We start from the raw sequence: 12678 nt of genomic DNA, 5'->3' as shown, positions 1-12678 counted from the left end.
TGATTGATAATTTAAAATTAAAAATTAGAAATTAAAAATCTGTTAAAGGAACACAAAGTTAATAATTTGTACGATCGTTTCAGAAATGATGTTTTTATTGCGATAGACATTAAGTCATGGACAATAATTTTGACAGTTTTTTTTTTTAAACAAAGTCTCCTCATCAGCAAAAATATTGGGTGGGGTAGCCAACAGGTCCACCTCTCTATCACAATCCTCTAACTAATTGGTATTTAAAGGAGCATGGAATAGCAGCTAAGATTTTCAAAGGTTTTAATCCAAGACAAATTATCAGGATACATGTCACTCTTCCAATATTGCAGAGTTTTCCAGTTATCCATTGTCTCCAGCTCTTAAACCAATTAATAGTATACAAAGACGGTTATTGCAACTTACTGCTATTAAATAATTCAAATGGTTATGAAATTATAAAAAGTCATCAAATTTATCCTGAACAAGCACTTTTGTTTTTAAAAGGATTGGTATACAATAGAATCCCGGGATACAGCATTAAAAATTAGTAACCAAATACAGTACAATATATAATCAAATAACATTATAACACCGTAAGGCAAGGCAAATACCATAACCAGGGGATGAAAAATATTGTATTCCACATCGTAACCTGAAAAAAACATATCCTAGGGCCACCGTATCCCAGGATTCTACTATATATAGCTAAAAAATATTTGCTAATGCATACATTTTCACAAACATTATATATATATATATATATATATATATATATATATAAACAAGAAAACCTTTTAAAATGAGAACAGAACTTTATTAAGAGAGCAAATTGTGGACAAAGTAGTTAATATTCTTTCATAATGCAGTTTAATCATAAGTATGATTAAACTGCATTATGAATTAATGTATGATTAACTGGTCTCTAATATCTAACCCATGAGTTCAACAACAAAGCAATAACTCCAGAAACACTCCAAGATTTGCAAATACATCTTGGAGACCAGCTGAAAACACAGTTACATACCATCAAAGCCAACATTTAACGTAGCTATGGTCCACAGATCTATGGTGCTCGTCACTCGCCCCGGGACTGGCTACCAATCACTAACTTGGTTGCTGCAGATCGTCATGCATGGTCTGCATTCAGCAGAGATACCTTGTGTTCTATAGGAGGTGCCAACTCAACCCATCCTGGGTGAATGTTGCCTTAACTCAAGAATATAAGAATGATTTTTTTTTTAATAATTTTGCTACATCTTCAATCGTGTTGGCCGTTGGTTTAATATCTTGCGTTTGTTATATCAATACTATATAATTTTGCATCATTTTTTTCTTATGTATCTTTTGAAACAATCTATTTTTCTTTATTTTAAATCTTCAAGAAACACAGAAATAATCTGGTCTTTTCAAGATAATAAAAACAAATTGTATATTCTTAGATATTCTTTTGTATTTACAAAAACGGTTTGCTTTATATTCATCAAGTTTTTTTTTGTTTTTTGTTTTTTTACATGGAGGTCACCACTTATCAAGGCCCAGAAGCCATTTGGGGGTAAGGGTTATTGCATGTACAGTAATCAATAGGATAATATCATAGTAATCGTTAGTAATGGAGATTTGATAAAATGTCTTAAGAGGGCGGTTTATCAAGAATTTGTTTATGTTGGACTTTAAGACATCCAAGTTGTAGTCAGGTGGGAAATGGTCATGCACTTCTAAGAAAGAAGCTTTGTTCATGGAATCTACGTTTTGATTTAGGCACAGATAAAGAGTGGGGAAAATTATTGACAGTGGTTTCAGCTAGACGGGTGTTTATCGTGAAAAATTGGCAAGGGGGGACCAGAGATTGGAGCTCAGACGAACACTTGCCATGGAATTAACGATACAACAAAGACAGGCTCGCAACGTCTCTTCTGTGGGAGAGAGGTTGCGGGGAAGAGAAAAGGGATCCCCCAATAAACCACAAAGTCTATTTTGTACTCTGTCAAGGCAGGATAGGCTGTTTTTAGCAGCTCCTGCCCAGATGTGGCAGCAGTACTCCATCCTTGGACGTACTTGGCTTATATACAGATAGAGAATTGCATCAGTTGTGAGATATCTTCTGGAGCGGTAGAAGGATCCCACCATTTTCGCAGCGACCTTGGCAACAGACTTGATGTACGTGTTCCATTTCAGATCAGGGGTAAAGAAGCTTGTCAAAACATGGAGCCTCCCCTAAATGAGAGCCATTCATTTCAATTGATGCCAGATGGGGATCAGAGTGTTGATAATGTAAAGATAGGTGTTTGGTTTTTGATGCATTAAAAGTAACCAGCCACCTCTTCCCCCATTGTACCATGCGCTCAAGATAAGAGGAGAGAAAATCAGAGAGAACTTTGTCATTTACGGCCTTTGATGTGTTGCCGTAGATGGTCTTGTCATCAGCATAGATGTCAACAAAGGATTTAAGTATGTGTTTAGGAAGATCATTGATGTAGATCAGGAAGAGAGTTGGGCCCTGGATGGACCCCTGAGGGACTCCAGCATCAATACTGTGGGCCTCTGATTTCTGCTCATCAACCACCACTCTTATGCGCCTATCAGAGAGAAATGATCTAATAATTGAGAAAACATTTCCAGTTATACCGTAGCTGGAAATCTTGTGAAGTAGGCCCTTATGCTATACCTTATCGAAGGTCTTTGATATGTCAAGAGTAATTGCCCTAGAAAGGAAGCCTTTGTACCGTTAGCACATCTGCTATAGATCTAGTAGAACGGAAACCATATTGCATGCCACTAAGGTTATTTCTGCGAAGATGGTTGACTACTTCTCTATTTAATATGGATTCCAGCAGCTTACTCATGACACACAGGAGACTTATTGGTCTGTACTGAGAGGGAGATGACTTATCACCTTACTTATCAAATTACTAATAAAACGTTTCACAAGAATAATCACGTTATTGCACCAAACTTGAAAGGAGGTAACGATCCAGATTGACAACCTGAGTGTTTTTTTTTTTTGTTTTTTATTTTTTTTGGGGGGGGGGGTCCATTACATTTTCACCTCAAACAATGCACATTGCCACTTTGGTGTAGGGGGCTACTATCAACTACTGAGGTACTATGTAGGGATTTGAGCAGCAGTTTGTTCCAGGAAAAAAAAAAATTACTTTCATTTAGGATATTTTTTCTAGATAGAATCCTGATTAGAAAAATATCGGGGAAACCAATGGCAACAATAGAATCTTTGGATTCATACAATATGATGATGATGATGATGATGATGATAAATAAACTTTCAGGCAAAAATAAGGAAAACGCTCACCTCCACTGCAATACTGAACCCCAGTTTTCCATCAGCTAGACGCGGTACCTCAATGTGGTATGGTTCAGACCACATCCCCCTGGACTCCTCATTGCCAAGTAAACCGTCAGTCTCTCCAATACCCATGATGGCCAGGAGTAGCCGCACTCATGGAGCTACAGAAAGAAAAGAAAGGAAACAAGGTTCAGACTCTTGGAATATCCATATACAAATGTACAGCGAAAATAGAATTAGTATAATAAGAATAAAAATTATAAAATATTGAACAGAAAAATAAAATAGTCCAATTTTTACATCTTTCAGGTTTCATCTAGATTTCAATGAAGAAGATTTTAAAGTCTAAAGTATATAACAGTAATTTTATATATAAAATATAAGTGTATTAGAAGGCTGTAGCAATGTGGGTTACCGGTGTGAGAATTGGTGCGGAAAATGAACAAATATAGACAAACAGGTGCATATCTTGTAGAATTGTGAAATACTGAACGTCTGTTTTCCAAAGTCACACATAACATCACATATAAAATCAGTAAATGGGGACTTAATGTGTTTTAGGAGCTGGGATGGTTGAGGTCTTTGATATTTCGGGATGATATCTCTTTGCCTAAAAGAAATAAGGTGTAAAAAACCGATGAGCGTTTCAAATGAGAGAAACCGCCATGGTGATGAAACAGGAACAGCTCATCTGTTAGCGGTGTAGGATAAGTAAGAGTTTTACTTATCCTACACCCCTAATTGATGCATCATCTTTATTGAATAAACGGATATATATTATATATATATATATATATATATATATATATATAGACATTAGTATATATTTTTATATCGTTTTCTTATTTTATTGATATTCTATATAAGTCCTAAAACAATTTATTGAGCTTTGCATTATTCCAATAAGTCTCCTCTTAAATAATCAATTTTATTCTTTTAACTCCCTCACATGATATATATATGTAAGTAGTTTTTTTTAATTCAGAAAATGTATTTTCCATAAGATTGCCAAAACATATCAATGAATTGTTAATATATTTTTCAGTGTCAGATATCCACTCAATAGAAGTTTGTACAAAAATATCTGCCCCCCCCCCCCACCCTGAAACACACATAGGATTAAGAAAACAAATGTACCAATTAGCTCAATTTTTTTTTTTTTGGGGGGGGGGGGTAACATTTTTTTTAGTCAAACTTAGCATTGTTAAAAATGCATAAATTCTTAAAGGAAATCGATTCATTCCAGCACAAATATATATATATATATATATATATATATATATATATATAGGCATAAACAAATGTTAGTTGTTTTCTTTTTTGAATCAACTTTGGAATATTTATATTTAAATCTGTTCTTTTTATGAAAAACTGTGATAAAACACTAAAATATTTATATATTGTGATAAAACACTAAATATCTGATAATTACATAAACCAATTTAAATCGACACCATTTAATGAACCCTTCTGTTAGAGGCCAGGGCACCTTTTTACTTTTATGCTATGGTTGTGTTCTTTCAGGTGCTTTTGTTGTTGGAATCAGAATCAGTAATTGTCTCTGAATTGGGAATTTAGTATGGAATCGGTAATTGTATCAGAATCGGGAAAAATATTGGAATCATCCCATCACTAGCAAATAATTAGCCGTACCTATTTACTGTTGCCATGTATGTCATTTTAGTTTTCATTTTCATGCATATTTTTTAAAACTTGTACAGAAAAAGAAACAGAATTTTAATTTTAAGACATTATAGGAAAATAATATTTCCTTAATTACTATTAAGCCATTGTTTATTCAACTCCTGCGATTTCCTACATATTATACTAGATTATAAATAAAGTGACAAATGCTCCCTACATTTTCATTTTTTTTTCCTGGTGTCCTGACTGCATTTAAGGAATAGCGGAATATTGGAATGGTTCTATTATTGCAGTGCAGTACAGTTATTCATAATACATTTAATCATTTTTTCAGAATGCTGGAATACAAATAGCAAACATCTCACACAGTAGTCACAATTGCATCTCATCCTGGGGTCTTCATAAACAGTTGTTTTTATAAAATCGATTACTTATTTGTTTTGTTTTTTTAAATAAAACTAAACAACCGCTAAGTTTTATCAGCTGTCTTTTTTTTTGTTTTTGTTTTTTTACTGACCAAAAAAATTGCTCAAGTTTTCAGGAATAATTTTTGTTTGTTTTTACTAAGAAACGTATGTTTTTAGTGGCATTAATTCAAACAAACACAAAACTGTTACTAATTTTTAAAGACTATTTTTCTTTTAACTAATAAAAAAAATCCCCATTACCGTATTTTAATGTGTTGTATAGTCTGTCTCTCCATAAAGATTTATCGGTTTATCGCTCACACAATCATGTTTATTGCACTTCTATGAAGATGCATGATGCTAAATAAATATATACCCTCTAGATTGTTCCAGCCGTTTGACAATCAAGCACAGAGAAGGTTTCATAATGAAACTTTTATATTTCATATTTTACCTGTCAGCGATCAAAGGTGAGGTTGGGGTTAATGAGCTAACGACGCAATGATCGTGTGTGTGTGTGTGTGTGTGTGTGTGTGTGTGTGTGTGTGTGTGTGTGTGTGTGTGTCTCTCTCTCTCTCTCTCTCCCAGTCAGGCCTCTTGCTTTTATTGAGAAATTCTTTCTATGTTCTATCAAAAGGTCAATATGTACGTACAAAGTCCGACCTAGTTTTTTTTTCTTTTTTCTCTGAGGTCAATATGTGTGTCAAGGTCTGACATGGTCTTTTCTTTGTTCTCTGCTAACCTGGAATTTGTGTGTGTGTGCACGATCTCCACATATGTTGACTGACATTAATTCAAACAAACCAATTAACCGCTTATTACATTTTAACGTTTTTGTTTTGTTTTTTGGGCTTTTTTTTTTTTTAAGCTAACAATCATCCCGATGATATAGTGTTTACAGATTTTGACCGGCATTCATTGGTTAAAACAATTTGGTACTAGTTGTTAATGAGCTTTCTAAACAGCACTAACAAATATATTCGCTTAAAAGGAAATTTTAAAAGTCCAAAAGCATTTTAGCTTTTAGACTGGAAGATCAATTTACAAAAAAGTTGACTTGTAAAAACAATTCTGTTCTTTAAATAGGGTGTACTTTACTAAGAAATAAGAAAAAAGATTTTAATGGGGGGGGGTGATTGTATAAAAACAGCATAAAAATATACCTGCTAAAAAGGAATTACATAATAAAAAAAAAAAGAAAATCAGATGTTAAACTGGGGAAATCTTAATTTCACTATTTACAATAGATGTTTAAATTAGTTTTATTTCTATTTATTAAAAACTATTCGACTAGTAAAAACAAAAAAAAAACAGTAAAAGTTTTGAAAAATATTTTGAAACAAAAACATTGATTATAAAAAATACAGATTATTTATAAAAAAAAAAAAAAAAAAATTAAAATTATGAATCATAAAAAAATAGATTTTATTAGTAATAAAGAAAATAAGTCTAATTGTAAACAAAAAATATTGATTTTAAAATATTTGTGGGGAGGGGGATATTCCATTACCAAATTGGTTTTGCTTTGTGCTGTTTCCCGTGCGCAACTCTAGGGACACGGGTCCTGCTAGTATTTGTGATGGGACGATTTCAAAATTTTTCCAAATTCGGATACAATTACCGATTCTGTTCTAAATGTCTGATTCTGACAATTGCCGAGTTCGATTCTTTTTAAATGCATCAATATTTAATTAGAGATGTGTTATTTGTTAATATTCAAATTACTCTAAAAACCCCATCTAATGTCGGCATATATATTTTTATAAACAAAAAAATACACTTAGGAGGTGGGGGCGTATATTTATACGAGTGGATCTTTGTAAATGTTTTTTCTCAAATGTTTTCCTTGTAATAGATTAAAAATTGTGAGACAACTAAATGTTTTGATTTTAAAACAAAGCTAATTTGTATTATTAGTTTGTCGTTAGTGTACAAAATACTATTTGAATTTTTTCATAAAACAGCTGAAAATAGTCAACGATTGGTATAGAAAATAAAATTGTAGGAACAGAATAGTTAACAAAAAGCCCTCTTCACGTTAAGAATGAGTTTCTAAATAACGTTACTATTTAGAAAACTATTCTTAACATAGGGAGGCCTTTTTTAACTATTCTGTGTTTCCTATATATCCAAGAATGTTCATATCTTATCCTAATCGTGAAGTTTTGGTGGGTTATTAAATGGATTTGTTTTACTGTAAAAATAAAAAATATTCATATAATAGTATTTACTAATACTAATGACTAATTTGTGGATTAAGCCTCTCAGCTAAATCACCTACATACACAAAAAATGGGATTCTATTTACATGTAAATACCTTGAAAAAAAAACTTAGAAAGAAAAAAAATATTATTTCATAAGTTAGAATAGGGGATCAGTTTCGGATATAAATTTAATGTAAAATAATCATTATTTTCCGGATGTTTATTAAATATTTTTTATATCACCCACAACAATATAATTATGAATAAATGTTTGTCAGTAATTTTTTTTCTCTCAATAAAAAAGTTTTCACTTCAGTTAAAACATTTTTCCGGTATTTTGTAAATATTTTTTTATAAAATCATCGGTGCTTTTTTTTTTTTTTTTTTTTTTTTTTTTTTACCAATTCACAATTATGACTTTTGTTGTGGAAGAAAAAAATGCAATTTTTTTAAAGCGATTACATGTAAACAGCCTGAAAACTAAAAAAAAATAAATAAAACGTAACAAAAATATATATCAGTTTCACATATAAATTTAATGTAAAAGTGATCATGCCTTTCAGACCAGATAGTTTTAAGGACATGTAACCAATTTTCTTTGTTTTAAATCTTTGTCATGTTAATGTTGCTGACAATACTTTAAATATAAAATATGCCATTGTTAAAAGCCATAAAAAGTATGCGTCCTTCCTATTACTAACCCTAAGTCTAGGTGGTAATATAAAAAGTAAAGCGATTACATTTCATTTTACAGACTTAGTTGTAAAAAATTTAGTTAACTACCCTAAAAAGTTAGAACGGACCGGTAATGGGGGATCATTTTACGTTTTAAAAACTAGTACGAAAAGAAATTTGAATATTTTCAAATGAAGTCTAGGCTTGATGAAGAAAAGTTAATAGTGGTATAATCGAAAGACAATGAAAAAGTTGGATATTCAAATGTATATATGTATATGATATAGTCCAAGAAAATTGAAATTCATTTGGAATACCCTTTTAATCTATTCCTTTCGGCATCTTATCAGCCTTCATACAAATGTTTTCTTTCAAAATTTTAGTTTCCAATTTACGTGCTAATATAGGTATATCAGAATTTTGAGGGAATTTTTCACACTCATCACACAAAACTGCGAATAAAATATTAAAAAACTCGTAATTTCTCTTTTTAAAGTGGGTTATTTATTTTCTTTATGGAATATACTTCCAAAATAAACTATTAAAGTTGTTTAAAAAATAATAGAAATATTTTTTAAAAAGCAGTGTTTACAAAGTGCCGGCGCGCCTTCATGCAGCCATTTTTTTTTTTTTTTACGTAATAAAATCAATTGAATTTTACAAGTTTAATATTTTTCAATTTTTAAACTTTAAAAATCTATCAAAATTATTCTATTGGTTCAATTTTTACGATATTTTCAGGGTCAATATAAAATTTTATGCTCTTTCCAATAAACCAAATATAATATTTTGGACAAACGTTTTTGTTAATTCACCCCCTCACCCTCGTTTTGAAATGTCTATTAAAATTTTAATAATTAATTTATGTACCAAAGTTTTATATATCACAAATTGAAGATTAAAGATTAATAAATAAAATATTCTAATTTAAAACAAAAAAAAATGAATAGTTTTTTGGAAATTTACCTGTAAAGTCCAAAGTGTAAAACCTTTTTTTTTTTTTTTTTTTAAACCTTAAATGTTTTTGTTAAGTGGAAGCTTATGTTATGCTTAGAATGTCAAGTAAATATGGGATGCTTACAACAATTTTTTTCTATTTCATTCAAGGTTTTCTTTTTTAGATGTAAAAAAAAAAAAAAAAAAAAAATTCAGTCGATAAAGTATTAAAATATATCAATTAAAAACTCATGTATTTCATTAAGAGAATAAAAAAAAATTTACAGTTTTTTTTTGTTTAACAATAAAAACTTATAAGTGAATATGTTCGATTTTTAAGTACGGAGGACCAAAATACTAAATTTGGTTTACAGCACTCATTAAAAAGACATATAAATTATGTCCCTTCAAGGCGCCGGATTATAAAGGCGAATAAAATCAGACTCATCTCCCTTTATTTGAACAGTTAAGACAAAATGTGAGTTCGCACTTGTTTTTAATCCTTGTTTAAAAAAGTATTTTATTTAAAAAGGATATGGAATATAAGTATAAATATGGATAAATTCTTAACAATGAACAATTGAACTACTCATCGAATACTAGTTTTTATTTTTAGGTAAGTAAATTTTAGGAATTTATATATATTTTTTTTTATAATCGAAGGAAGTAAAATTTGGGGGGGGGGGGTTTGTCTTTTTTAAGGAAAACCGATTTAAAAAAAACATATTGCATAATTTGCTATTAAAATTTATTTTTTTAAATTTTGGTCTTTTAATTAAAAAAAAGAAATGGTTTGAATAACATTTTTCAAAAAGGTATAAGCTTCGAAAGACAGTCTAAATATTCCAGTTTTTACCACAAATTTTTAATGACGATTTCTGACACTGCTAGTGCCAATAAGCAAAGTTTATAGATTGCCTATGATTATCATTTTGCTAACTACATCTCATTTAAATTTTTATATTCCTTGTCGAAAAATAAATTTGTAATTTTTGATTTACAAAATTTAAATCCAATTTTCCTTATATTATTGCTCTATCTCAAATATTGAGCTTTTTCATCTGGTTAGGATTGTTCTATAAATATGAATAGTAATATTTATACTTGCTTTAAGTTTACAAAATTATTCAATTTGTAAACTGAAAATAATTTTATATATATATATATATATATATATATATATGTATATAACACCAGCTGTCCCTACTTGTAATTAACTGTTTTATTTTATGCTATCATTTTTTTTTTTTTTCAATAAAACTTGGATTAATTATAAAGCAATAAAAATAAAATTTAAGTCAAATAGAAGCAAGAAACACAGACACACGTGAAGTTGTCTCATAATTCGAGTCATACAGAGATTGCATCATCGAACAGTAATTATCTCCTCTATCGATCTTCTATCTAGCTTCTATATAAATAAAATGAACTCATTTTTTCTTCTATCTTCTCTATATAAATAAAATGAACTCATTTTTTTCTTTATTATATAAATAAAATGAACTTATTTTTCCCTCGTGTGAGTTTGACCTTAATAGGATTAAAAATCAAGACATTACATACAAATGTAATGTGCACAAACTGCAGCACAGGATCTGAGGTGTGCTATAGGCCTATTATTCTTACACTTCTTCGATAACCGTACATTCCTATATTTTTTTCCGGTGAGAGTTCACTGCCAAAATCGGTTAAAATCAATGGAAGTTGTAAAATCTTTTCTCTCTAATACATTCCTCCTACTCCTGCTCCCACTTAACATTGCTGAAAATGCGTCTACAAGGAGCAGTACGAATAAACACTGGTTTGGAATCGTAAAGGGTTATTTAGGCCATTTTTTTTTTTCGCTTTTCTCAAAAAAAATAAATAAATAAATAAAATAAAAAAAATAATAAATAAATAAATAAATAAATAAAATATATTACGGTCCGATTAACATTATCGTTTTTCCCTTTTTTCTTTTACCGTAGAACACACACTGCCGGACTACTCAGATTTTACTTCCGTTTTGACAACTCTAACCAAGGAATCTGACTATGAACTTTATTACTGCTTCCCACTAAAAAGATATTAAATAAACAAACACTTCCTGAGTTACAATTTATTATTACAACGCAATGATATCATGAAATTACTTGCGTTTTACTTAAAAACAAACACCAAAAAAAATAATGAACGCGCTCAACGTCCGATTAAGATTAGATTGTTATGTTTTGCACTTTTTTTTTTACCGTAAGACGCACACTGCGAGACTACTCGGTTTTTACGACTCCAACTGAGGAATCTAACTATCAGGTTCACTTATTAGTGCTTTCAACTACACATTTTTTTTATAAAACAAACATTCCATTTTTTACAAATTACTATTACAATGCTACGATATCGTAAAATTACTTGCATTACTCTTGAAAATCAAAAAAAATAAACAAATTGCGCGACTACTCGGTTTTTAGTTCCAGTTTGAACTACTCTAACCTAGGAATCTAACTATGAGCAATTTATTATTTACATCGGGAAATTACTTGTATTCCAATCGAAAAACAAATACAAGATAAAGACCCGATAAAGGTCCGATTAAGATCCGAAAAATATGATTGTTTTTTCTTTACTAAAGAAATCTGCACGTGTTTAAATTAACATTTATGAATGCTTCTTCATTAACGAAATTACATTTGCTATATATTTAGTTCAAACATACAAATGCTGTTGCTTACGTTACGTCCGGGAAAGTCAGTTCAAACTAAAACACTAACACTGGGTAAATAATTTTAAAAACTATATAAAACAAAGTTAACACATTCGCCAGAGTCCGCGACGATCCGTCTTCTCCAAATACATCCATAAACACTGTTCTTCGAGGTGATTAAACATTTTACATTAAATAAAAACACTAACAAGTCAGACTATTACGTACTGCAAGTCTACCACTTTTTTATATTTTCGCCTTTTTGTATTTATTTGGGAGGGGGGATCCATTGCTTTACTAAGACTATAAGAACCATGCATTTTCTCTTTTTTTCACCTTTCCATTACACCAAATTGGGTACAGCTAGTTTAATATATTGTGCTCAGTCATGGCCATCGTAAGATTATGATAGTCGTGGCTAAGTTGTCTCTAGCAGTGAAATGTAGTAAAAAGGGGAAATAATCGTGTCTTTTCTTTTTTGTTAATCAGCACGTTTTCCTTTTAAAACATGTAAGCTGATTAAAAGTAAAAAAAAAAAACTAAAAAAAAACTCAAATAGACACTGTAATAATAAACATAGGAAAACATTTGAAGCCTTTAAAGTGTCAGCCTGAAAAATAATCACTATTTAATCATTTCCCATGATCAGTATCAGCACGAATAGTTAACTTGTCTACATATTTTATTTTTTGTAACAAAACGTTTTGTCGTTTTGGCTAAGCGCAAAATGTATCTGTTCTATATTATACTTCATATTTTTTTCCATTGATCAGTGAAGGGAAATCCTTCTAGACTGAGGCAATTTTTATTTTTGTTCGTATCCGGTGTGCTGGATTTTCCCCACATTAAAAACA

At 30.3% G+C, this 12678-nt stretch overlaps 1 protein-coding gene across 2 annotated transcripts in view; it reads right to left on the bottom strand.

Annotated features, from left to right (window-relative positions):
- LOC145277483 (uncharacterized) overlaps nucleotides 1-12678 on the bottom strand; it is a 138569-nt gene that overhangs the window by 36389 nt on the left and 89502 nt on the right. For both annotated transcript variants that reach the window (XM_080128860.1, XM_080128861.1), the window contains exon 2: nucleotides 3281-3435. In XM_080128860.1, the coding sequence (XP_079984986.1) occupies nucleotides 3281-3406 (126 nt within the window). In that variant the 5' untranslated portion in view covers nucleotides 3407-3435. The remainder of the gene's footprint in view (nucleotides 1-3280; nucleotides 3436-12678) is intronic.

Source organism: Euprymna scolopes, chromosome 6 (genome assembly GCF_053919585.1).
Source record: "Euprymna scolopes isolate OS-2025 chromosome 6, ASM5391958v1, whole genome shotgun sequence".
NCBI lineage: Eukaryota > Metazoa > Mollusca > Cephalopoda > Sepiida > Sepiolidae > Euprymna > Euprymna scolopes.
This window is presented reverse-complemented; position numbering and strand designations above follow the sequence as displayed.